Here is a 27155-nt window from a genome sequence, read left to right as displayed (position 1 = left end):
GAAAGGGAAACGTGCTCTTACCTATTGGCGTGTTTGAATCTGCGCTGTTTGAGCTGCAAAGAAGTCGGTGCGATGAGCGTGCATCGAGCTGAGCCTTCTGAGAGTGTGGATTCAGACAAAGCCGGAATTCTACTACGGGACTCGACTAGTCGTTGTCACGTGATGAATTTTAATGGCTTTGTCTAGCGCGAGAAATATTCGTCGTCGACGCAACTAACGTAAGAAGTTTAAATCGAACAGTCGAGAGAAGACTCGAAGCTCCTGACACGATTCTTAGCATAGAATATCCAAACCGTCTTGTACAGTGAATAAGACAATTCGTGATCACAGTAAGCCTTGTTTTCGACCTAGAAAGCGATTCGCTCTGCCCCTAAGAACGTTTTATACGGGGTTGTAGAAAACTTATCCGGGAGTCCTCAATTTCTTTAGTAGCAGCGCTTTCTGAGCTTTTTCAGGCCTTCCGCTTCTGTTTCAAGGTTTAGTCGGGCGTTTTAAGTGGTAAGAGCATGTTAAAAGTTGTCGAGGAAACTCGAAAGAGAGTTGCTTGACGTAGATTGGCTTTTCTCGGTCTCCAATTGTTTCTAGGCTTTGTTTCGAGGCTTCTAGTTGAGGTTTCCGTAATTGCGCAAGCAAAGATGTGGCTCGCAGGGTGAGTTTTATTATCAACCGACGTGAGTTGCGTCACAAACCGTCTTCGTAGCTTCGGACCCAGGCGTCCCCCACGAACTTCGGTAGCTGGGAAGTTCGTGGGGGAGGCCTGGGTCCGAGGCTACCGTCTTCGCACAGAACGCGCCGCTGAAGTTTGCACGATGTACGCCCGATCTTTTGCGAAGAAAAACCGCGACGAACTAGACGCGCCAATGGTACGTACGAACTCATGAAATATACTGTAACAGAAAAACAACGATCGTGTTTAGAGAAGGGAATACAACAAGCTAACATTGAACACATCTTGGCTAGAAGACTTCGGCAACGCAAACACAATGTATACATTCAAAAAAGATTGAAAGTCAGACATCTGTCAATTGCCCCGACTCCACATTTTGAACGCTTGTTTATAAGACTAGGGCCCTCCACGTACTCTGCCACTTCCTTGGTCATATCATACCAAAAGAAGGTGCGTGTGTCCAAGGCAACACTACCATCGCGTCTCATCACACCACCGACGCTATATTCCTTTCCATCAGCAAGACAGTAAGTATTCTCATAGAAACGGTGAAAATTCAGAAAGGAGGGACATTCCTTAATATCAAAACTAGTACCTTGCCCATTTCGTACGTCAAGCCTGACATGATCAAAAGGGGTTTTAGTTTCCCGCCACAAATGCAAGCAGTTGCCATCTGCGCACAAGCATACAAATCTTCGATGAGCTTCGTAGTCGAAGAACGAGACGTCTAGCCAATGATCTGCAACGGGATCGTACTTGAAAATACCCAAGACACCTGACAATTTACTTGTGAAATAACAACCGAACTCAGAACCGACAACATAGATTTGATCATTCAAAACGGTGGCTCCTTTAACGACGGCATTCCTTGACATTGGGTGGAGATCCGTCTATGGTCCAAGTATTCGTCGCCGGATTGTATTGCTCAGGTGCACTACCCATTGCATAGATTCGATCGCCATAAACAAGAACTCCTTCTCCAGTATGACTCTCCTTCATGGGTGGAACATCTTCCACCCAACGGCATTTTGTGTTATCATAGCGCTCCACAGATTTCGTCCACAATCCTCCAACCGCATAGACACTGCCGTCTAGGTTGACGACGCCAGAGTTATACCGGTCTTCATTCACCGACGCGAACTCTTTCCAGACATTCGACAGAGGATCATAGTATTCAACTGTATTAGTCACTTACAACAAGACGAAAGTCGAAATTTTAAAGCAAAGCTTAAATGATGGCGTTCTCGATTTGCCAAGATTGGCTTTAGAAGTGAAAGTAGAGGTAGCACTGGTGGAATTGACTAATGACAAAGCCATCATCAATATTGCATCTTTCTCAGATGAGGATACCGACGCGTTTACCTGTGCTCTTGACAGTTTTATTTCTTCTGAAGCAGCTGAAGTAACAACTGAATACTTTGCTTCAAAATTGGAGCTGGAGTCTTTAGAAAAGTGCAATGCTTCTAACATTGTTGAACACGACGCGTTATATGTGGATGTTTCACCGAACGGTGTTAGCTTGACGGGTCCGAAGTTTGTGGTGCGAAATTCTTTACACAGAATCAAAGATCTTTTGAAAAACGTTACGGAAAAAGAATTAGCCCTACCGATGTTTCAAAGCCGGACCAAGAAATTCATGGAGCGTTTGTGGCTTGTACGTCATAACTTTCCCTCTATATTAAGCAATTTATTGAATATTTCATTCAGCGCTTATTGTTGGAAAAATGTACGGACTATTTAAAAAGGCTACAGTGGATGCTGTAAGAGAGATTGACGACGATGGTGACATGTGAAACAAAGGCAATGGTGTTGTTTTTTTCACTTTTAATATTAAGGTATCTTGCGGCTTCCATTAATTAAGTTGATAGCTAGCGAAGCAAAGAGAAAACGATGCACCGTTATTCTGAAGTAGGTGGAGAAAATATGTTAAAGCGCTAATTAAAAAACGCAATGAAATCAGAGTCATTTTCTGCTATTTAATTAAATGAAGAGACGGCCAGACTCTATTCCGATACCGTATGAGTTTGTACTCCCATATTTACAGACGTCACACATACCACATTCATCAAGGCTAGCAGTTTGAACAATCCTGCACGTCGATATACAATGTAAACATAGTATACTACTATAGGAGCAATAAACGTCACGAAAACAGGTACATTACTTCAATATCTCACTAGTCTACGCCCTTGTACATCATGCCAAAAAGAAGTAAATTTGCCAAAACTATCTCACCAGCCTCAGCGTAGACCCTGCCTATCAATGGCAATTCTTCACGAAACATCTTTTCGATTACAAAAAAACGCTCTGTCCAGCCACAGACAAACCGGCGGAAATCCCCACCATTGGCCACAAAATTAGACTTAGCTTTTCCGGCGTCGAATCTATTCCCAGACTTGAGACTTTCTACTGCAAACCTTGAAATGTCTGCTTTTGCCCAATTAGCCTTGTCAAGCGTAGGTACAATATTAAAGGGACGATTAAGGACATCGCCAATAAAATCTAAGAAAACTTTTTTTCGCTGTGGACCCATTCGACGAAACTCCTTATTAGAGACCGCACGATTCACACAACTGATCACTTCGTATTTTGAGACAAAATGGTCTGCGTGAATTTTCTTACTTTCAACATCACCAAATTTTCGGTTGGTGTGACTGTCAACATCTGATCGTTTTGCTTCGTCTTTCGTCTTTTGTGAAAGTGGCTTTAGAATGTCCGTAGTGAACTGTCGATTTTGAAACAGATTCAAGCTCCCTCGGGTTTTACTTCTAATTCGTAGGCCACTACTGTTTTTACCCTTTCTCCCACCGTTTCCACCGCTTCTCCCGTCTTCACCGTTTCCACCGTTTCCACTAGTTCCTCCATTCGATCCACCACCTCCACTTCCACATTGATTGCTATTTTGACCGCCTTGCCCGCCTTCGGAAGGTGGTGAAGACTGTGGCGCACTTGCTCGTTTATTGACTGGAACTGCAGAGGCGCTTCCAGCCGAGAACTGGCTTTCCGCTGCACGCAAAGGTCTAGTTTGCCTGAATTGATTAATCCCGGTTAAGCGAACGGCCAAAGAAAATTTTGAAATTGCGACACGACCAGGTGTGCACTTTGGTGCGAGAATAACGCCACCATAGACATTATAGCCGGGGTTAAATTTGTTTAGAGCAGCTGGAGCCCACAAGCAGGGCGTTGCGCTTGAACTTCGGCGCCAGCAAAACTCTGTCGAATTTCCGTTTCTAATTATTCCATCTAACGCGTTTTCTAAACAAATTCTAGTCTGGTGATAGTGCTCCATCTTCTGCTTCAATATCCGACTACGAATAGTTTCCTTTGATATCTTCGTAGAAGCGACAAAGTCTGCCAATTCACGAGCGGAGCCACGATAAGAATCCAAATATCGGCTGACTAGACGTTTGAGTTTCAAAGAGGATACATAGGAGTCGCAAAGGTCCCTAATTTGATCAACGATATCTCCAAAAGTTCCCTCAACAAAACGACTAAGTCCGCCTTTCGAATTTATGTCGTCTCTCTGCTTTCGGAGTGCGTCCTCAACAGTGTCGCGTATGCTTTGCCACATCTCTCTGTAACGGCCCGCAACAAAGTTTTCATCAACTGTAGGGTTTGTTTCCTGTTTTCTAATTCCTGAAAGGTAGCTGTACAGGACACGTCCGAAGAATGTCAGCTTTACCATTTCTCTCAGACGAAGAAATATGGGAAAGTTCTGCCCAATTTCGTCGTAATTCGCAGTCATATCTTTGGAAAATTCTACTTCGGGGCTGTCCGGATCCATTCCTGCAGCGTCAACTAGTGTGCCGTTTATGTCATGAAACATGGGAGACGTCCGGATTGCCATTTTCGGTTGCTTGAAGTAGAACGCCACTTCGTCTTTGCGAGGAGAAGACTTTTCTTCATACACAAGTTCGTCAGCTTGTATCCAAAATCTGTGGGCACCGCTGTCAGACTTTGAGGCCTTCCTTTCGTGCACTGGACGGAGAACTGACTTCAGCGTTCGTGGCAACTTGTCGAGTAGGCCTTCACCGTCGCCCGTTAGAGTCGGACGCTGTTTGAACGGAGGCTTGGCTGAGACATCAGCTCCGACGCTGAAAGACTTCATCAGATAATCCGCTTCAAACATCGCCTGTAGCAGCCCACCTCCTTCGATGTTCTCTGGATGAAAGCGAAGTTTTTGAAAAGGATGATAGCGCTCGTGGACGCTGGGAGCATCAAGACAGAAGAAAGGCGGACTAGGGTCTTCTCTGCTTATTCTCACTGCTTCGGCAACGTCAGACTGGCTAAAGAGTCCAAGGTGCGAGCGGTCAGCTTTTCGTACAAGAAGCCGAAAGGACGGCGGGCTGGACTCAAAATTTATAGTAAAGCCTGCTAACTCGGCGTACTCCAAATTCTGGGCAAAGTGAGGCTGCTGAATAAGCCAACCTTCAGAATCACGCTCTAGCAACGGTGACGTTAGAACGTCCGTTACATTTTCCCAAGTCCAGCCCTGCGTCCGAAGCAGGCTTTCTGCAGCTTTAGCGTGGGCGTTGGCACTGTCGTCTAGCTCGGTTAGGTGAAGAAGATCGTTTTGGTAGATCTGGTAATCAATTTCTTCTAACACGAGAGGAGACAAGCGACCACATTAATTAACTACAACAAAACACGCCTAGAGAGACACATGGGACACGAGATATAGAACGGAACGAAAAATTTCCATGCGCGACGGAGCTTCAGAACTCGATCGCGAAACGATAAAGCGCACGTCTAAACTGCTACAGGAGCCATTCGAACGAGAGCGAACGCTCGCCAAAGGCCCACATTGAATTCGTCGCACGCGCACGGCGCCCTACAAATATCGCGCACCCCTAAACGCGTCTCTTACCCGCGTACAAAGGTGATTCGACTTTAGATGTCGCCGCTTCTTTCCGTTTTCACAATGATTTCGGTCAAACAAAATAGCACCCGTATAATCAAACCCGGATGCCTTATCGCTGTTTCCGCCGACACCAAGAAGCCTCAGGGTTACTGCACTCAAGACCACAGACAACATTGAGGACGAGGAACAAGACGCAAACAAAGAATCAACATTGACTACACAAAATGAAGTACAGTCACTTTTTCTCGTCATCGCCGCCGCCGCCGCCGCCGCCACTCTTCAAAGGCTGTCCTTTATTGAGGACGATGTTCTTGATTGCATTACTATGCAATGCAACCTTATCAATACCTACGTATCAAAGAAGTTCGGATTTGAGCGGTCTGCTGACGGTGTCGGTGCAGTTTCTGCTTCTACTTCCGGTATTACTGCAGATGCGAGGGCAGCAGGTGATGCTCCTGGCGGAGTTGCTGCGTCCGGTGCTGGTGCCAGTGCAGAAGCTGCTTTCGGTACTGGTGCCGGTGCAGAAGCTGGTTTTAATGCTGCTTCCAGTGCTGGTGGTGCTTGTTCCTGCACGGGAGCTGCTTCTCGTGCTGGTGCAGGTGAAGAAGCTGGTTCTGGTGCTGATGCCTGTGTTGCTGCTTCCGATCCTGCTGCTGCTTCCGGTGCTGCCGCCGCAGCTGCTTCCGGTGCTGCTGCTGCTGCCGCAACTTCTGCTGCTTCTGCTGCAGTTGCTGCTGCTTCTGCTGCTAGTGCTGGTGCTGCTGGTGCGGCTTGTGCTGCTACCGCTGCTGCTGCTGCTGCTGCTGCAACTTCTGCTGCTTCTGCTGCAGTTGCTGCTGCTTCTGCTGCTAGTGCTGGTGCTGCTGGTGCGGCTTGTGCTGCTACCGCTGCTGCTGCTGCTGCTGCTGCTGCTGCTGCTGCTGCTGCTGCTGCTGCTGCTGCTGCTGCTGCTGCTGCTGCTGCTGCTGCTGCTGCTGCTGCTGCTGCTGCTGCTGCTGCTGCTGCTGCTGCTGCTGCTGCTGCTGCTGCTGCTGCTGCTGCTGCTGCTGCTGCTGCTGCTGCTGCTGCTGCTGCTGCTGCTGCTGCTGCTGCTGCTGCTGCTGCTGCTGCAGCTGGTGCTGGTGCTGCTGCTGCTGCTGCTGCTGCTTCCGGTGCTGGTTCCTGTGTAGGAGCTGCTTCTCGTGCTGGTGCAGGTGAAGAATCTGGTTCTGGTGCTGATGCCGGTGCTGCTGCTGCTTCCGGTCCTGCTGCTGCCGCTACTGCTGCTGCTTCTGCTGCAGTTGCAGCTGCTTCTGCTGCTAGTGCTGGTGCTGCTGGTGCGGCTTGTGCTGTTGCTGCTGCCACCGGTGCCGGTGCTGGTGCTGCTACTGCTGCTGCTGCTGCTGCTGCTGCTGCTGCTGGTGCTGGCGCTGGTGCTGCTGGTGCTGCTGGTGCTGGTGCTGCTGGTGCTACTTATGCTGGTGCTGGTGCTGGCGCTGCTGGTGCTGCTGGTGCTGGTGCTGCTGGTGCAGGTGCTGGTGCTGGTGCTCGTTCAGGTGCAGGTGCTGGTGCTAGTGCTAGTGCTGGTGCTGGTGCAACAGCTGCTGTTGCTGCTGCTGCTGCCGCTGGTGCGGCTTGTGCTGTTGCTGCTGCTGCCGGTGCAGGTACTGGTGCTGCTACTGCTGCTGATGCTGCTGCTGCTGGTGCTGGTGCTGGTGCTGCTGGTGCTGGTGCTGCTACTGCTGCTGCTGCTGCTGCTGCTGCTGCTGCTGCTGCTGCTGCTGCTGCTGCTGGTGCTGCTGCTGCAGCTGGTGCTGGTGCTGCTGCTGCTGCTGCTGCTGCTGCTGCTGCTGCTGCTGCTGCTGCTGCTGCTGGTGCTGCTGCAGCTGGTGCTGGTGCTGCTGCTGCTGCTGCTTCCGGTGCTGGTTCCTGTGTAGGAGCTGCTTCTCGTGCTGGTGCAGGTGAAGAATCTGGTTCTGGTGCTGATGCCGGTGCTGCTGCTGCTTCCGGTCCTGCTGCTGCCGCTACTGCTGCTGCTTCTGCTGCAGTTGCAGCTGCTTCTGCTGCTAGTGCTGGTGCTGCTGGTGCGGCTTGTGCTGTTGCTGCTGCCACCGGTGCCGGTGCTGGTGCTGCTACTGCTGCTGCTGCTGCTGCTGCTGCTGCTGCTGGTGCTGGCGCTGGTGCTGCTGGTGCTGCTGGTGCTGGTGCTGCTGGTGCTACTTATGCTGGTGCTGGTGCTGGCGCTGCTGGTGCTGCTGGTGCTGGTGCTGCTGGTGCAGGTGCTGGTGCTGGTGCTCGTTCAGGTGCAGGTGCTGGTGCTAGTGCTAGTGCTGGTGCTGGTGCAACAGCTGCTGTTGCTGCTGCTGCTGCCGCTGGTGCGGCTTGTGCTGTTGCTGCTGCTGCCGGTGCAGGTACTGGTGCTGCTACTGCTGCTGATGCTGCTGCTGCTGGTGCTGGTGCTGGTGCTGCTGGTGCTGGTGCTGCTACTGCTGCTGCTGCTTCAGCTTCCGGTGCTGGTTCCTGGGCAGGAGCTTCTTCTCGTGCTGGTGCAGGAGAAGAATCTCGTTCTGGTGCTGATTCCAGTGCTGCTGCTGCTGCTTCCGGTCCTGATGCTGCTTCCGGTGCTGCTGCTGCCGCTACTGCTGCTGCTTCTGCTGCAGTTGCTGCTGCTTCAGCTGCTAGTGCTGGTGCTGCTGGTGCGGCTTGTGCTGTTGCTGCTGCTGCCGGTGCCGGTGCTGGTGCTGCTGCTGCTGGTGCTGCTGCTGCTGGTGCTGGTGCTGGTGCTGCTGGTGCTGCTGGTGCTGGTGCTGCTACTGCTGCTGCTGCTCCTGCTTCCGGTGCTGGTTCCTGTGAAGGAGCTTCTTCTCGTGCTGGTGCAGGGAAAGAATCTCGTTCTGGTGCTGATGCCGGTGCTGCTGCTGCTGCTTCCGGCCCTGCTGCTGCTTCCGGTGCTGCTGCTGCCGCTGCTGCTTCTGCTGCAGCTTCTGTTGCTAGTGCTGGTGCTGGTGCGGCTTGTGCTGTTGCTGCTGCTGCCGGTGTCGGTGCTGGTGCTGCTACTTCTGCTGCTGCTTTTGCTGCTGCTGCTGCCGCTGCTGCTGCTGCCGCTGCTGCTGCTGCCGCTTCCGGTGCTGCTGGCGATGATTCTACTACCCAGCTACCTAGCTACCTAGCTACCTAGCTACCAGACTAATTAGAGCTACATAATTTATTTACATAATTTAATTACTTCATTCTTATTAATCTACTGATCTATACCTTAAAAAGGTGATCCTTGAAAAACCGTCATTGCGTCGTTGTCCTCGGCGCTGTTCTCTCGTCCGTCGTCCCATCGTCCCGTCGTCCCGTCGTCCCTGCATAGAGTACCTATAAACTCAAAAAAAGAACGAGCAAAAGAAATATCATAATCGCTACATACAGATACCTTTGCGAATGCCGGTTTCGTCCCCTCTTCTTCATCCTGCTTGAGACCTAATGCTCAAAGAAAAGCAAGCAAGGGAAACTGTAAACAATCCATACAAATACCTGTGCTATTTCTTCGTCTGCATCATCTTCGTCCACGTCTTTTTCGTCCCTTCTACTTCATCTTCCTTGAGCACCTAAAACTCAAACAGAAGCAAGCAGGAGAAAATATAAGGTACCCATACAGATACCTCTGTCAATTCTTCGTCGACGTTATCTTCGTCCCTTCTTCTTCATCCCATCATCGTCCTAAAGCTCAAAGAAAAACCAGCAAGAGAAACACTAAACGATCCATACAGATACCTCAACAATATCTTCGTCAACATCTCTTTCGTCTACATCTACTTCGTCCTTTCGTCGTCGAGAACCTAAATGTCAAGAAAAAGAAAGCAAAAGAAAAAATAGGCATTCCATACAGATACCTCTGTAAATTCTTCGTCTACGTCCTCTTCGTCGCCTCTACTTCGTCTACATCGCCTTCGTCGTCTTCTACTTCATCCTTTCGTCCTTGAGAACCTAAATCTCAAACAAAAAAAAAGCAAAAGAAAAACTAAGCATTCCATACAGATACCTCAGGACCTTCTTTGTCTACATCATCTTCGTCGACTTCGTTTTCGTCTACATCATCTTCAACATACCGGCGCACCTAAAACTCAAAAGAAAGCAAGCAAGGGAAATCAACCCATGCAGAAACCTGTGCCATTTCTTCGTCCACGTCATCTTCGTCTCCATCATTCGTCTTCATCCCTCTTCTTCGACCCTGAGTCCTTGAAAACCTAAATCTTAAAGAAAAAAAAGCAAAAGAAAAAATGAGTACTCCATACAGATACCTCTTTTTTCGTCCACTTCCTCTTCGTCTGCTTCTTCTTCGTCTTCGTCCCTTCAAGTCAGCATCATCTATTCAAAAAAGCCAGCAAGTGAAAATGGAAGCACTACATACAGATACCTTAATCTTCGTCCCTCACTTACGTCAACGTCGTCCTCTTGCCTTCCCGTCCTGCATCCGCCCTAAATCTAAAAAAAAGAAAGAAAAGGAAAATATACAGGTACCGCATAAGACGTCTTCAATAGGTGTAGCACAATCCCGTCCGCACCTAGGTCCCCTAAAGAAAGAAGAAGTACGGAAAAAAGACATCGATTAATACAGAAACCTTTATTTGAATGTCGTCTTCCGTTGAGGCGACGATCTTCATCAGGACGCCTGCAAGAAAAATAAAATTAGTCAAAATGAATAAAAAATTTTATCTATCTATCTATCTATCTATCTATCTATCTATCTATTTATCTAATTAATTAATTAGTTAATTAGTTAATTACCTAATTAATTACCCTAATTAATAATCCTCTACCCTAACTGCCTCTAATTTTCTCTATAGATGCCTAAAGTAAGATGATTGACGAGGTGAAGATTAGGTGAAGTTGAAGTGTAAGAAGATGACGTGTAAATGATGAAGAAAAATGAAGTGCAAATAAACGAAGAACCTACAATGAAATGAAAGATTAATAACAAATTAAGTATAGAAGGACAGGTACGTAGGTACACCTAAATCAAACAAGTTTATAAGAAAATGACAATAAATAAATATAAAGACTCATACCACCGGCGTTTGACCACGCCCAGCATTAAAGAAATTCGCCCCATTAACAAATTAATTACGTGAAGAACCTATGCTGAAATAAAAGATTGATTAAAGAAAAACAGTTAGGTAAGTACAGTATACCTAAATAAAACGAAGTCTTTTAATAAAATGGCAATAAAGAAATAAAAAGAGTCATACCACCATCGTTCGACAACGCCCAGCATTGAAAAATTAGACCGTTAACGATTAAAAATCAATACCTAAGGAAACAAACGTTAGGATCGAGAAAAACTACTTCACCTCTTCTTTCGAATGTTCCTTGAAAGGGGCGCCACTCACTAAAGCAGCACGATTTGCGACGTAAGAGCAACCGACCCCTAATGCTTCAGAGAGTTGTTTACTTTTAAAAAGGCGCCTTCGAAAGTGCTAAAAACCAAAGGAATTAGCGAAAACGTGCATGAAAGGGCTTCTAGCTGCAAATGCGGACGCAGAAAGCGCAAGCGAGAAACATTTGCCTACGGAGACAAACGTTAGAGACTAAACAAATGAGCATTCGCTTCGATTTTTCAAAGCGCCTGGTCGGAAAAAAAAAGGGGGCCCCACTCACCGTGACGCGAAGTCGTTTTTGCAAGCGAAACAGATCGGAAGAGCTTCGATCGGCCAAAAAACGTCCTCGAAGCCTAAGAAGAGACACTATAGCAAAACGCGAACGCCACGCCCCCGCAAACACCGCCATTTTCGAGTGTCATGTCGAGTCTTCGTTCGGCGAACTGGAGAAAAATAGACGACCGGCAGCGACTATCTGGGGAAAACAATCCATCGGCTTACCCTTGACGAGGGAAAGCAGGACGATTGAGCCTCGAATAAGACTCGTACGACGTAGAAGCGAGTTTTTCCTTCGCGATCGGTTAAAGACTGAAATGAGAGGTTCAACTTCAGCCAGCAGCGATAAATTCAGCAGGAGTAGGTCTCCCTAAAGCCGTTTCGTCGTCGTGCTGCTCCGAACTATCTTTACGGGAGTTTGACACGTGTCATTGATGTCACGAAAAGTTCCGGACAATCACGTGCTGCACGTATGGCGCAAAAACATGCACGTGAGGTTATCACTCCTAGTCACACTCGTGTTATAGGCTTTGTGTTTTGTGTGTTGTATAGGGGAGAAATGGGAGCAGAAGCAACATCATCACTTATAGAATTATTTTAGTCTTATCACATTAATTTTTCTCTTCCACCTCTAAGAAAAAGTACAAGCGAGTAGAATCGCAATGGCAATAAAAGAAAAATAGATCATCCCCTTTTCCCGTACGTATCCGGGTTTCGTTCCGACTGTGAAGTGCACCTGGATATCATGTGACAAAATCTATAGGCTACGCGCATGCGTAAAAACCCTTCGAACCTACCAAAAATGTCGCGTGCTTTCGAGGTGGTCGTGTACGATCGCCGGAGCTCGAAGGGAGCTCGAAAAGTTATCCAGCTTGTTCGCGACACTCGCTACGCGGAGTTTCGGCGGCGCGTCCACCAGGCAAGTGGCGCAAAACTCGATTTTCGTCGATCGCGATTGCGATTTTAGGCGTTCGACGTCGCCAAGACGAACAAAATCGTCGTGACAAACACAAGTCGGCAGGAAATCTCGGACTCGCCGAGCTATCGTAAGAAATCGCGACGGAAAATTCGACGCGACAACACGCGCGCTAGAACGTATCATTTTTTCGCAGACGATCTCGTCGAACCGAACGTAACCCTCTACGTCCTCAACGCGAAGGATCAGGTCCTCGTCGCGCCGACCGATGAACGAATCGAGTACACGCCCCACTACGACACGCTCGTCAAAAGCGGAATTTACGAATATTACGCGAGCGAAGGACACAATCCTTTACGTGAGTCTCTCCTTTTGGTGACGTCACTCGGGGGAGGAGTGATTTCGCGCGCTTTTTTCTTAGCGTACGCATTCGCTGAGCTCATTGATAACGCGCTTGCCGCGACGGCGGACAATAAAGGATTGAGAAATATCGAATTGCTTTTGGTGAATATTTCGTGTGAATTTCGAATTTGGGAGTAATTTTTTTCTGGTTTTAAGCATTTTGATGATGTTCCATGTGTCTGCGTCCTCGACAACGGTCAGGGAATGACGTCGAGACAACTTAATTATTGGGCTATTTATCGTCTTTCAAAATTCCATCAAAACAAAGAACGGTGAGAAATAGAAAATATTTTTATTATGATTTCTATATGTGTATGTGTGGGCGTTTCCTCAGTCCTGGCGCTCTGAATTCGTCGTTTTCCAAGCAACCAGTCGCTCGGTCGCTAAACAGCGACATTTCCTATTTTGGCGTCGGCGGAAAACAGGCGATTTTTTTCTTGGGAAATGCCTGTCGCGTGAGTGCAACAAAGTAACCACCACAAAAATCAATATTATTCATTTTTAAATTAATTAGATGGTGACGAAGACGCGTCACTGTAGCGACGTCCACGAGCTCTCCATTTCGGAGAAGGAATTCAAACGACGAGAATCGGAACATCAGAGCATATACGAGAGTTATATTCGAAATAGACAGGTATGTACTAATTATTAATAGATAAAATTATTTATTGATTTTTTGGGGGGATAGCCTGGCGATTTTTCTCATCTACACAAGTCGAATTCCTTCCTGCAGAAACTCGTTGAAAATGAGAAGGGAAAAGAACATTTCACTTCCGTCATAATTTTCGGGATTTCAAGCGAAACGGTCGAATATCTCACTGAGAATTTCAAATCGTGGACAAACCAATTAGCGTGCGCACAGAAGGGGATTTCCCCAAAATCTTTCCCTTCCAATATAGAGAAATCCTTAGGCACACGTATCATTACTACCTACATGGCCCGGATGGGAACGTTACACCGGAGAAACAACAAGCAGTCACTCGAATTGCCAAGAAATTCAAAAATATTAACATCACAGTGAGCTATGATATTTTTAATTCTACTGTATTTATTAATAATTTTTCTAGGTTCGCATGGAGTACGGCAAGACGGTGAAGACGTTGTGTTTGCGTGACGTCGACGACGATTTGCAAACGCGCATGGTTCGATCCGCCAAATCCACGTTCGAATTCAAAATTCAATTTCAAAAGTCGCATAAGGTGAGAGTGCCTCTCTAGGTAAGGGGAATATTCCAAGGGGGGAAAGCGCTTTAGGAAGTGGAGGGAATAATTCGCTATCATCCTTTTGAGTACAACCAGGAAACGCTTCCAAAATGTGAGCCTATTAATAATATATATTAATGATATATAGATAATTTTCTTATTATTTTTTTGTATTTTTTAGGCCAGGAAGATTCGGATGACGAAGACGACGTGCAGTTCGAACTGGAACGCGCTTCAGTGCGAGCTCGTAACATGATTTTTGAATGCTTTTGGAATGGACGATTGATTCCCTATACAAAAATACCAAGGTAACTTCCGGGAAGGAATCCACTTTCTATATATATTTTATTTGTTTTTAGTTTTGAGTTTTGTGAGCGAGGAAAACGTTCCGACGCTTTGCGGGACGAATGCTACACGCGGTGCGAATTTAATTATTTAATTAATTAATTAATAATCTTATTTAATTGAAATTGTTTTCGTTTTTGAATGCAGTCTTTCCGGTGCTCTCTTCACTGGAGACGCGTTTCAGGTTAGCACTAACAAACTCGCGTTCATCGACCTTCACGACAAGATGAAGGGAAAGGGAGATGACGTTCTTTTTACGGTGACGCGAGTCGACGGCGAAGTGAGCGTTCTTTTTTCTTCCCTGCGCACGCGCGCGTTCATTGTGATTTAATCTATTTTTTATTAATTAAGGATTGTGGAAATCGTTCGCTCGAGTGTAAGAAAACGTTTAACGTTTGGTTAAAGGAGTGCCACGAGAAACACGACAAGGAAGTGCAGTTTCTCGACTTGATTCAAAACGACGTGCGACGAGAGAAAGTCGAAATCAAGAAGTATCGCTATCCGTGGAGCTCCTACGGAAAGATACGATGGGAAACGATGACACTCAAGAAAGGGACTCTGGTAAGAAAACCCTCACAAGTTCTCATTAGAGATAAAATACCCAGGAAATAAAATAAATAGATTTATATAGATAAAATAGCCACGACTCTTTTTAAGAGTGTACAGCTTAAACGGAATGTTTGAAAGGGCCTATTCAAAACGGGACTTTGCTTTAGAGTAGCATTCGGGGTGCTGTAGTATTCAAGGGAGTGCTCTATATTTTTAAGACGCCCAGAGCTCTCTATTCGCGCGAGTACGGTACGCATATTCTGTATAGGAAAATAATGTAGACACGTGACGTTTGAAGACTGTGGATGGATAGAAATTTCTCGTTATGTCTATACCTATTATGCATGATAGAGAAAGACTTCGTAACTCTTTAGGGGGATATAAGTCACCTACTGTAGTTCCTAGATATAGGACTTTGTTTTTCTAGATCAGGACGTGTCACACGAATCCCGTCGTTTTGGGTCGAGTTGAGAAATTCTGGCTTTTTGGTTCGCACGACGGACCGACGTACGCTCACACGGGCGAAGTCGAGTTGACCCAGGTTGGAACTTTTTAATTAAAATAGAAAAAAACGACGATTGACGTGTTGCTAAGGAACCGGCGTCGGTTTTCAGCAACGTAACGAAAACGTTCTCAATTCGAAAAATCGACAGATCTCTAATCGGAAAAGGCATCGAAAAATTAATAAACGAAGAAGAGACAGAGTAAATTTTTCACTCACTTCCGGGGGGAAGAAAAAATCGAAATTTCGCGTAGACTTCCCAAGTACTTTGACGTGACATTTCCGCGCGGCGACGAAGTGAAAAGCGGCGCGAAACTCGTCTCCTGTTTGACGGTGGGCGACATGCACGTTCGAATCATGAACGGACTTGGCTCGCCGATCAACATGATGCCGGTACCAAAGCGAAAGTTGTCAGTCGAACGAAAATTGACGTGCGAAGGCGAAGCGATGTTCTCCCACGTCGCTCAGCTCACGAGATGCAGCTACTTGTTCAGACCTATAAGTAGGATAAGGAGTATTTTAATTATTTGTTGATTTTATATGTGTTTTTTAGATGATCTTAAGTTGCCTGGGCAGTACGTTCTCTCTCTCAAAGCGACGGTGGATCCTCCGGCTAACATCGTTCTTCCTATTCACACAATTGAATTCACTGTTGTTGGTGAGTAATCATGGTGAGTCCCTAGTATCTTTGCCTTATATTTTGGTTTTAGAGGGTCCTCCGTCTAGTTTTGAAATCCGCAATTTAAGCGGGCTGTTTCGCATTGGGGAACCCTTTACTGTACTCTTAGTCTACGTATCGTTTTTCCTTCTAAGTGTCCCCAGATTAAGTTGGGTTTCTTCGACGAGTCAAAGAATCTCTGTTGTCCGCCTCCCGACATTTCGCCGGTCATTTCGGCGAATGGACTGACGCTAGCCTTCGGCAATTCCGCCGTCAATCCCACATTGAAAATTTTCTCCGTTGCCGGCGTCGTTGCCAAGGGAAGAGTCGGCACGAACATAGGCGACGTAAAACGACACCATTTCTTTTGAATAAATTCGGGATTTTTTCCTTATCAGTTATTTGACATAAGCGTTTCCGTGGAAGGATTCGCTTCTCGCGTCGAGAGAATGCGCTTTTTGCCGGGTAAGGGTACTCGGAAAAGGGGGCGGGGTTTTGTCTAATTAATCCCCAAGGTATTCCCGCGTCGATTTTTGTTCCCAACGGCGATATAACAATCGAGAACGGCACCGGAATTAACGTCGAGGTCGAGGTAAGAGACGTCGGTGGAAATGTGACGTCACAACAGGGACTAAACGTCGTCTGCGAAGTAATTCAAGAGAACATAATATAGAGGAATATTCAATAATCGTACTTAGTTGTCTGGCGCTTCTTCATTGCCGAAATACACGGCCGATTGCAGCAGCACGGGAAAGGCGATTCTAACGGGCAAACCGGTCTACGTGAAGAAAATTCCCGAGCGTTTTACTTTAGTAGCGAAATTCACGGCTCCGGTAACCGGGATTGGCGTTCTTGTCGCGAAAAGAGTAAAAAATTGATTTCTTTTAGGGTTTCAAACGCCTCGCCGCCGTCACGAGAAACGTGAAACTGACGCCGACTTCTCTACCGTCGATTATCGACATCAAGTGGCATAAATCAGATAAGAGTGTCGTTGGGATTGAGCCCGATAGCGAGATTGCTGTCCCGTGTGGTAGCCAAATAAGCGATTTAAGTAAAATCTTACATTATGCATAGAAGGACTATGAAAGAGTTTTTTATCTATAGGATTTGCCGTTTTTGACGAAGCCGGACGCGAGTTGAGTTTATCCGACATTTCGTCGAAAGTGAAAGTGAATTGGACGAATCTATTGGACGCGGCGGACCTTCGGAAGGGTTTCCTGCCTTCGATTCCCGTACGAAAACCGCTGGGTCGAATGTTAGGACCTTGAGATTTTTCCTTTCGTTTAGGTTCCTCAATCCGTTGCGGAATCCAAGTACTGCGAAGTGTCTCTTACGGGCGTGAGTATTGACTGCAATTGCGCCTTCGTTGTGCAGTGAGTTTTCTAACTAAATTTACTTTTGAGACGGGTGTGACTTGAGAGTTTTTTCTCTAGGCCCGTTGCCGGGGAAGTGGTGGTGCAGCTCGTCTGTTTGCCGAATCGGGAGGACATTTCGCTTACGTGCGAGGGGGAGTTCTGCGTGCAAGTCTACGGTGCTGACCAGTTTGGAAATAAATTACCAACGGTAACAAATGAGGAGGAAAAAGTGGGCCTCATATAGGGTTTTCTTTCCTTGGAGTTGCCTCCTTTATTGGCCACTGGGTTGACTGTAAAGGGAGCTGACTTACAAGAGGACTGCGTGGAAACGAAGGCAGAGGTAGGACGACGAAAAGCAAATATAGAAAACTTCTTATTCCTTTTTTCTTTTTCTTATTAGAAAGATCACGTACTCGTGAACGGATTTCTCTTCAAGACGAACAAGTTGGGAGTGACGCAATTGCGCTTTAATTGCGCTACGATGACAGCGAATCTCTCAGTCAGCGTAAGAAACAAGACTGGGGGAGGAAGGAGGAAGAGGATATTTTACTTTTTCAAAGATCGTATCTGGTCCTCGGACGAGCATCAAGTTTCTTCACTATACAAACGAAGTAATTAAATAATTAATAATCTATATATTTAATTCTGTGTTGATAGGTCGTCACTGTGTACAATAACACCGTTCTTCCGTTGCAGCTCGTCGTCCAGCTCTGCGACACTTTCGGCAATCCGGCCGAAATAGCCGACGTCCCTAAAACGCTCGGACGAACGAAAGGCTTCAACGTAAGGAAACGTGGCTAAATGGGGGGAAAAACCATGATTCTCTGACGTAATGCGCTCGCAGTTTCTTCCGCAGACGCAAGGCGAACGAACGAACAATTTGGGACAAGTCAATTTTGGCATTCTTACGGGAAGCAGCGACAAGTGAGCGAATTTTCTTTTATGACATTACTTGATATAAGGCTTTTGTTTTTTTTTCTTTGCACAGTTTTGGCAGCTTTAAGGTGACCCCGCGAGCGCGTCTCGCGTCAAAAGACGAAAAGAACGATAAAGGCGATAAGGACGAAAAGGAGAGTACTGTATATGGAGACAGTCTAACGATAAGGCGAGAGTCTATTCGAAGTGTAGAGTTGTTAGAGGGGGGACAATATGTAGTCTAGAATTCAGCCGAATTCTTCGGTCCCCGCTAAAGTCGTTGTGACGTTTTTGAGTGAACAACAATGCATTGCCGGCACGACAATGCCGCGTACGTGTTTGGTGTAGTAGTAGTAGTACAAATAAAGCGAAAATCTTCATTTTTTTCAGATGTTGAGGTTCAGATTCAAGCTGAGGACGGTAGCGTTATGACGGACGTTCTTCTACCGCACATTGCTATGGGAATCAAGGAGGAATTGCTGAAGGAGACAGTCGAAAACGTGCTTAATCGATATAGATTCCAATATGCGATTATTTTATTATTATTATTAGCTTAAGCTCGTCTCCCGTAGCGGACGAATCCGGACGAAAACGCGGAATCTGTTACTTCCGGTATATCTTTTTTATCTTATCTCAACATTGAAACGTTTTTCTTTATGCAGGAATCATGCGGCTCCGCAAAAGGCAGCTAACTACAGTGTCTTGGTCAACTACTGTAGCGGTCACACGCGATTGATCAGTAGTATTGTAAGAAGAAAACTTTCCTATTGTTGTGACGTCGATATTTGTTTCCTTATAGTTCCGGGTTACCGTTCTACCGGCGAATCCGGAGAAACTTGTACCCATGGTTACGCCTGCCACGGCAACCGTATCTAATCAGAGTCCTGTTCGAAGTCGCACGTTAGTCAGTGATTTCTATCTTTGTCTCGAGGTAGAAATCATTTAGAGAGAGAGGGGGCCCCTTTTGAAGGAATCTTTTTTTGAGGACGCATTTGGTAATGTTACGCGCAACGTTTCGGGGTCCGTCACGGCGACTATTCTACCGGATAAGGACGAAAATCCGACGCCCATTCTCGACGCCGGAACGATGACGACGTTCGACTTGGAAAACGGCGAGTGTCACGTCAAGCGATTGCTCATCGCCGAAGGATCGCCGGGAAAGAGCGGACAGAGCTACGTGCTTCGTTTCGAAGCCGTCGTATCGGATACAGAGTCGCACGTGGCGCCGTACGACATTCTCTTTTTATTTTATGACGGTAAGGAATAGGAATAGATAAGCATATGCACATAGATTCTATTAGACACGCACTGTGGTGTTTTTTGAATAACTATGGACACGTATAGACTATGTTCCTATAGATGTGGGCAAAAAGAGGGACTTGGCTCAGTTGGCGAAGCGTAGGGACCAAGTTCTTAGGACGACGTCTGAGAGGCGAAGAACTATTGAGGCGACGGAGAAACTTGTGTCAGACCTCCAAGGTGAGGGGGAAAAGGGAAGAAAAACCGCTTTTTAAAAAAATCGATTTCTATTAGAAAAAATAACTAAAGGCGATGGGAATCTTTTGAAGCTCAGACTGCAATTGAAACAGATTGGGGCTAGTGACGAACAGTTGGAAAATGTCTATAATAGGCGTTTCCTTTGTGTTCGCTGACTCTCACTTGTTCTTTTCTCTTTCTAGTTGGAATCTATTGATAAATTCGCGTCTGAGTGTCAACAGCAGAAGTGGAAAATTCAATGTCGATCAAGACGAAATTGCCTTTTGGAAAATCCCCCGTTCGAACCGGAAGTTGTGGGAAAGGTGAGCGCGGGGCTGACCCAATAATATTCAGTCGCATTTTTTTCTCCTCTTTGAAGATCGGGCTTTTGGCGAAAGTCGAAGACGACAAAGTAGCGTCAGCTCTGTCTTGGCACATGTCGTCCGATATGGACTGCATTGTGACGACAACAACAGCAAAAGTCACAGAGAAAAAAAACTAAATAATAAAAGAAATAATTCTATTGCAGGCGATAGAGATCGTCCGCAAGAGCGGCGGAGCTCAGCAAGTTCTCCCACTCGACGGGATCTTTCAAAAGGGTTTACCTAATTGGAGAAAGTAAGCTCCTTTGGTCTCCTACCTATTTGAAACGTTTACTCGTCATTTTAGACCGCTGCCTCACCAGAGAGCTAAACTCAAAAACGTTCCTGGTAATCCAGTGTACGCAAGGAGTCTTCTCATTCTTCCGGACGATCAGGAGAAAAGAGAGAGAGCCAAAAAGGGTGAGATTTCTTTATAGTGAAACCTGTGGTTAGCGACCACCCCTGTATAGCGACCACCTCCCCACTACGACCACTTTTCTTGGCACGGACTGTTTCTAGTGCAAAGTAACCTATAGCTATAGAGCGACCACCTGTCTAACGCGACCAGCGACTTTCTTTTGGAACGAAGTGCATGTTTCTCATGTATTTTATCCTGCGTACAGCGACCGCATAAATGAGTTAGGAACACGTGCAGCAGTTAAACACCTCTTGCAATCGAAAGATTACGCTATTCAATCGTAAGGTTGAGCTACGTTTGCCTACAACACCGCAAAAATATGAAATTACAAAAGTCGCGACGTCATTTTAAAGTTTCAGACTGAAGAATGGGTATTTTAACAGGCGCGAGCACGTGAGAAGAGTAAAGTGGTTCGCAGCCGCGGGAAGCCCTCGTCATTGACTCTATGTACATGCTCTCTAAGAAGTGACGCCCGTGTATAGCGACCACGTGTCTATAACAACCACTTTTTAGTAGTAATAGTAGTAGTAGTAGTAGCTCGATTTTTTCCTCCTTAGTCTTTGGACTGCTACTGGGTGATACTCTTATTCTCGATGATCTCGATTCGGCGACGACGTATCGCCAGATGGTCGTCAAACACGTGTTCTGTCCGACTATTCTCACGCGGACGGGCGAGAGAGTTCGCAGTCAAGGTATGGGAGCGGGGAGGGAAGAAGACAAAAAGTATTGGAGATATTGATTTTTTTCATTAAGGAAAATTCGGGGGTACGCAGAATCGAGCGCCTCCGCTGGAGAGCATGAGAGGGATCGTGTTTTCCGTTCCTGAACCGCCTGAATTGGCTAAAATTCATCGCGTATTAGGTTCGTGGGGTCTGCGGCGGGGTGCATGTGCGCCTCCAAGTCAGGGGAGTATTCTTTCTAGAATTGCTCCAAGGCTTTCGACAGGCGAAATATCGTCTCAATGAAACGAGAAGAGAGCTTCGCGTAATTAATTCCCTGATGATTAATGTTGTAGTGACAACGCTTCGTTTAGTCGCATCAAGAAACATTGGACGGCGAGGCTATGCGAGAAAGGCGTCGTCAGTTAACGGAAGCCGAGACTCAATTGGGGGACGTTGAACGCCAGCTTGGAATGCATCGTCGGAGACCGAGGCCGGGCGGGGATGCGGACGAGCTCCAAGCGAAGATGCCGCGTCTCAGCGCAGAAGACTTCAGTTGAATTCCGGTAATGGCAAAAGACATCAGATCATGATGACGTCAAACGCGCTCGTAAGCAATTAATTAAACGTGCGTTCTCCTATTGTTTTTTTGGTTTCTTGGGGTTTTTCTTCGTGTTCGAAGGCGATCGCTGCTAATGAAAGAGCGAGCGCGGTTCGGCTTATCGAGGCCTTTTGACGACGTACGGCAGAAAATCGCATTTTCTCGATCGTTTTTGCGCTTTGTCTGATCACGGTCGTCTTCGCCATCATTTTTGGTTCGGTTTCGCGCCGCGAGTTGGGTTTACAAAGCGTAATTGTGGCGTACAAATGGTTTTTGTCAGCGATTCCTTGCGAGGGGCCTCACCCACGTGCGCAGCATGTATCATGCTCTCAATCGAGACTTCTATGCTCTCGATCGAGATCTCTATCGTCTCTGTAGAGATCAAGATCTTTATTGATTCTCTATAGAGTGATCGAGCCCTTCATAAGATCAAGTTTTTTCCTCCTGCCACAACAAAAGAAGAAAAGCCAATAACATCCAAAGAATAACTTTGGCACTTACCTGATCCTTTATAGGTAACGTCCTTCAATCCCACTCAAAACAACTACCCTTAAACTAGAACCTGGTAAATTCCAAAGTATCTCACCTATAATAGTCCTTGCTTTTGAGATGCTTTCGTTCCTAATCATTTCTCTTCTTCGTCCAAGTGCCGGCATGAACGCATTCTGGACATACACAGTGGTGCGATGGAGCCACAGGGAGAGCGACGACGTCGAGTACCCGTTGAGCGTAGAACTTCGCAGACGTCAAGACGGACAGTTAGTCGCCTATCTCGGAGAAGCAATCAAGGGTTCGCGTGAGCTTGCCGCTCTGGCGGCATTCGCGGCAAACCAGAGCGCGAAATGCGATGTCTTGCTACTCGACGCTGGAAAAAGGATTCTCGATACCAAGTCGGTTGAACTCAATCCCGGTGAGTATAAATTTAAGCCCAGATCGATGAGAGTTTTTTCCGCAGCTGAGGTCAAATCAAAAATAAGTTACCCAATAGGATGCATTGACTCGTGCGGTCGAGTTCATGATCTTGACGTCGAGTACGAGCGTGACCGGACTGACGACACATTAGCCGTGTTTATCGCAAGAGCAACGGCTTCTATAAACGTCACTGGTCTGCTTCTCGCAGATCTGGCTGTAGAGATGGGCGTGCCATTGTCGTAGTTGTACGATGTGTCGCGTGGGTCTGTTATCGAGACCCGAGACGACCGTTAGAAGGGAAGAAGTCGCAATGGCTTTTCGATTTATGAAGCAATGGCCTTTCGTATCTACCGTTTGGAGACGAAGTTTCTGTTGCCGTTTCAGCCGCCAGCGTAACTGCAAGCAGAAAAGCTGCGAGTAAGAAGCACATCTCTTGGGCCATCTGTAGTAGAATAGGAGGCCTCCGTAACAGTCACGTCCGGTGATCAATTAGCAGGGTTTTCGTCAGTCTGCAAGAAGTCTTAGGAACGGTTCTAAGTTTGGGTCCTAGCCACATCCGCTGGCCGATTGAGGCTTCGCAGAAAGGGATAGGGGATGTGCAACAGCGAGTCTTACAAACATTGTGCACGTAGCCGATAAAAAAAATAAATATATAAAGAAATAGCAATCAAAGAGCCTCGACGTGAAACGATAGAGAGTGTGAGTATTTCTTGTTATAATGACGTCCTTTCTGACGTTTTTCCTTTACGACATGCCACGGGATAGGACACGTGGGTAGATACGGACGTCATCTCCTATTTGACAGATTCTAGGCTCAAACGGATGATTGCGCGTTACTGCAGGTATTGTTTCAGTAGTATACTGCTTTGCAAACTGAGCTAAGGGGCGTCTTTCTTGGGAGCGATGATATCGCGAAAGGCAGAAGGTCGATTTCTACTACGACGTGGCTCCCAAAAGGATTCTGTCTCAGTCTTACTAGTCATACGGCTTCTTAATCTTTGTTTGTTCTCACCTGCGTACTGTCAGAGCAAATTGAATGAAGTTATGCCTCCAAACGACGGTTTTTCCCTAATTGAGCCCCGATTATGTAACAACTAGCTGGACGCAATATCTCTTATGCAGTAAACTTTCTACGCCAGTCGCATCGACGAAAAATCTTTTTTCACGTTCGAAAAAGCCAATAAAGTTCATCACGTGACGACGACTAGTCGAGTCCCGTAGTAGAATTCCGGCTTTGTCTGAATCCACGCTCTGAGAAGACTCAGCTCGATGCACGCTCATCGCAGCCACTTGTTCGCCTCTTTGCAGCCCAAGCAGCGCAGATTCAAACACTCCAATAGGTAAGCGCACGTTTCTCGTTTATTTTTCGTCCACGCGGCGCGCTGCGGCAATGCCTGTGTCCTGTCTCAGCACGGAGAACGACATAGAGCGCGCGCGTAGATGTTTCTTCTCTCTAGCGACTTTTTGCTGCGAGCGGCGACGTGACACGGTTCGCGGACGTGACGACGCTCGCGTAATCCTCTCGCCATTCGTCGATCCCTCGTCACGTGCAATCGCACTTCGTTTCATTTCATTCCCTTCTTCTTTTTCTTTAGTTTCGCGACGAAAGAGCGAAGAATAAAGGCAGAAGAACGCCTCGTGTCTGCGCGACGAACAGGTCACCCATTGGGGCCCCACTTGGTGTAGGCGTGCACTTAGGGGGCGGGGCTCCCTGTGACGTACACGGCGCCGAATGCCTGCGATGGCCACTGCCTACGCTTGCGGGCATAGACAATTTCTGACAGTCTAACAATTAAGTCTGATTTCCAAAAGTTTAATTGAGGGCGGGATGGGGTCCACGAGTGAAGGCTGGTGGTCGTTGCAGTGCACGAGGCCCAATTATGTACGTTGCAGAGAGTGTAGCGGGACAACAATTCGTTATAATGCAGTAATGGCACTTCCTCCTTCACGTGCTTGTTTTGTATTACTACGTTAGTTTGCACGGGTCCTCTCCCTATGCACTAAGGTTTAGTTGGTGGCTGCTAGTACGGTAGGATGGTTTGAGTAGTAGGCTTATAGCTCCTTTCCTCTTCGCGTGCTTAGCTAGCAGCCGCTATTTGCTTTAGACCATTATTCAGTGAATTTTCAGGTAATCTAGGTTGATTAGTATATAGGCTTATTTTAGGTCAATGGATTTATAAGGTAACCTAGGTTGTTATCAAGTTCCTTCCATATTTTTTAGAGTAGCATAGTAAGTGTTTTATTTGCAGGTTTATATTTCTTCCACAGGTTTCTATTTTTTCACAGGTTTCTTTTTTATCGCAGGTTTATATTTTTTGCAGGTTTTTCTTTTCTTTTCAGCTTTAATTATTATTAGGTGTAATTTTTAGTCTAGTTGATATTTTCTGAATAATAATTTTTGTTTTCTTTTTAGAGTACGAGAATTTGCTGGAGATCAATGTGGAAAGGTAAGCGTTTTCTGTCATCGTATCGTGCCTTTTCACTGACACGACATTGTAGGGGAATCAAAAACAGAAGAAAACTGAAAAAGAATGTATTTTTTGCATTTTTTTGCATTGTGCATGATAAATTGTTGCATTCTTTTTTCTCCTGAGCTCCATGTTTTGGAGACAGGAGTTGCATGATCGGTTAGCTTAGAGACTTGTGTATAAGCGCGCGCGTCTTCTTTTTTCCGCTATCGGCGTATCATTGGTTTGGTTCATGGGCGCTTGCGTGGCCCTTCGCGCTAAATTACAACGCAGAGATTTGCGCTAATCCCCTCCAGAGTAGTGTTCAGTTGCAAGCGCCCGCTCGTAAGCCTTTCGTAACGCTGTATTGCGCCCAAGCGATTGCAGGTACTTCACTCGAACGTTTGTGTTGAAACAGAATTTTTATTTCTACGTTTACGTCACTGTTCATGTAGATGACTAGAGACCGAGCGCGTTTGTTTTCCTTCACGTCGAAGGAATACTGTACAACAAAAAATCAGTCCGGGGTTAATTGTCTGAAGGCTAATCGTCACGTGAGTCGCTTTTTCATGCAACTGGCCAAGGACGCGAGAAATGAGCGTCAATTCTCTGTGAAAGTCCGGTTCTGCTGATTAGAAATGAAGAGAGGAGGTAGGCAAACGCGTGAATCGACTCGAGTGGCCCCCTTCGCCGCGTGCTGAGGTCTGGAAGCTCTAAATCCAAAGATCTCGCGACCTCTAGCGTTAATGAGACGATCGTGGCGCGCCAGACCCGAATCAACTCGCCGGCATAGTCTCCGAGGTTTTTGTTTCGTATTAGAGCTCAAATCGGTGGAAGACATGAACTCCAGTGAATTGGGAAACTGAAACGCGAGCAGAAGAAGCAGGAGCGAGTTTTCGACGCTCAGAGAGCAGGAATTGGCCTGAACCGTGAATGGAAACAAGTAAGTCTTTATAGGAGAACTTTGAAAGGATTACTAAATATTAAGCAAGAGACCTTTATACGTATACGGTATCACTTGTCTGTGAGGATAGATAGGCTAGATAGCTAGATAGATAGATAGATAGATAACCATAAGCTAGATATAGCTCACAGTTTTATTTATGAATCAACAGTGGGGCTTTTCTACTCTTTTTAACGTCATGGTATTGAAGTATTCTATGCCAATTCATTTGAGCTAATATTAATTATTTGTCATTTTTTGGCAGTTATATATGTGACGAAGAGGTAGACCGCGGTCCCAACGTCCTCAGCATGACGGGTCGGTCCATCTGCCGGACTGCGGAGATTTGCATCTTCATTTCATAGATTCAGTCTCCTAAACTGCTTGTATGCCTCCTGGATAACGAGGCCTTAGCGTCTAAACTGTCCCATCTCCTGGGTAGGCCTACATCAGCCGCTGAAGCGGTTGTGCGGCCCCGAGCTGGAAAACTGCTCACTCACAAGGCGTGTATCTCTGGATGAGGCTACTATCTATATTGGTAGTCTCTCCTGAAGAATGACGCCTAAAGCAATAAATGCTTGCTTGCCTATTGATTTTATCAATGGCAGCAGGCACACATTCTCTGTGCCTTGGGATGAACAATAAAGGCACCCGTACGAAGAGACGGTAATTGTTCCTCCTCAGGGGGCTTGGGTTAAAGTCCCCTTCTTGTAAAAAGAAACGTGAACCAGTTTAATTTTTTTCTACTTCCGGGTTACTTCCGGGTATATGAAATAAAAAAATTCACTCTTTATTCGCGCTATGAGTTGACGTGCGTGCCCTACACACTACTTTTATTCAAATAATACCATTACATTTCATATGACGTAAAAAAGAGTTATCTGCTCGTTGCTCGTGCAATAAAAAAGCAACAATGCATGCAAAAACCGAATGAAGAAACAAACGAACTAAGGTAACTACAAATACGAATAGCACCTGCATAATTTCATCCACTCCACTCTTCCTAAAAAATAGATCAGGAAGATAAGCATTCTCCTACTTAGTCTGTCACCTTTAATTGAATTCAGCATTCTCCGTTGCAGACACCTCCTTTCGACAGTTGAGATGACGACGTAAAAGGAAACGAACATCGAGAAGCAACTAGAGACGGTGACGTTGACGCGGCGTCGCTCTCCATTGAGAAGTGCAATAAGCGGTTCCTTGAACAAAACAGATAAAACAGTACCGAGATCTATAAATTTTAGGAAAAAAATACCTTTGGTAGGTGTTAGCAAAGGCAGCATCTGAAAAACGTAATATCGATTAATTCTAAGGGCATAAATATTTAACTGAGGGCATAATCTT

The 27155-nt window shown here is 46.3% G+C and overlaps 2 protein-coding genes and 2 long non-coding RNA genes across 6 annotated transcripts; all 4 read left to right on the top strand.

Moving 5' to 3' along the window:
- Nucleotides 1-749: 749 nt before the first annotated feature.
- Nucleotides 750-2577, top strand: LOC136195237 (uncharacterized). Of its 3 annotated transcripts, XR_010671852.1 has the most exons (4): nucleotides 750-863; nucleotides 918-1009; nucleotides 1068-2321; nucleotides 2375-2577. It is a non-coding gene; the product is annotated as an uncharacterized lncRNA (long non-coding RNA). The 3 variants fall into 3 exon arrangements; XR_010671850.1 differs by having other exon boundaries at nucleotides 1068-2577; XR_010671851.1 differs by having other exon boundaries at nucleotides 1063-2577.
- Nucleotides 2578-11951: 9374 nt separating this feature from the next.
- Nucleotides 11952-13807, top strand: LOC136195459 (structural maintenance of chromosomes flexible hinge domain-containing protein 1-like). Its single transcript, XM_065984784.1, has 11 exons — nucleotides 11952-12068; nucleotides 12117-12195; nucleotides 12262-12423; nucleotides 12487-12569; nucleotides 12624-12739; nucleotides 12802-12922; nucleotides 12982-13101; nucleotides 13156-13319; nucleotides 13379-13484; nucleotides 13535-13672; nucleotides 13721-13807. The coding sequence occupies exons 1-11, from the start codon at nucleotides 11952-11954 to the stop codon at nucleotides 13805-13807; spliced, it is 1293 nt and encodes a 430-aa protein (XP_065840856.1).
- Nucleotides 13808-13919: 112 nt separating this feature from the next.
- LOC136195170 (uncharacterized) lies at nucleotides 13920-14176 on the top strand. Its single transcript, XR_010671819.1, has 3 exons — nucleotides 13920-13977; nucleotides 14029-14088; nucleotides 14162-14176. It is a non-coding gene; the product is annotated as an uncharacterized lncRNA (long non-coding RNA).
- A 5729-nt stretch (nucleotides 14177-19905) lies between these two features.
- On the top strand, nucleotides 19906-21468 carry LOC136195457 (structural maintenance of chromosomes flexible hinge domain-containing protein 1-like). Its single transcript, XM_065984783.1, has 7 exons — nucleotides 19906-19950; nucleotides 19999-20087; nucleotides 20139-20251; nucleotides 20807-20941; nucleotides 21003-21110; nucleotides 21172-21233; nucleotides 21283-21468. The coding sequence occupies exons 1-7, from the start codon at nucleotides 19906-19908 to the stop codon at nucleotides 21466-21468; spliced, it is 738 nt and encodes a 245-aa protein (XP_065840855.1).
- The last annotated feature ends 5687 nt before the right edge of the window (nucleotides 21469-27155 follow it).

This window comes from Oscarella lobularis, chromosome 14, assembly GCF_947507565.1.
Source record: "Oscarella lobularis chromosome 14, ooOscLobu1.1, whole genome shotgun sequence".
Lineage (NCBI taxonomy): Eukaryota > Metazoa > Porifera > Homoscleromorpha > Homosclerophorida > Oscarellidae > Oscarella > Oscarella lobularis.
Note: the sequence above shows the minus strand (reverse complement) of the source record. Positions and strands in the feature narration are given on the sequence as shown.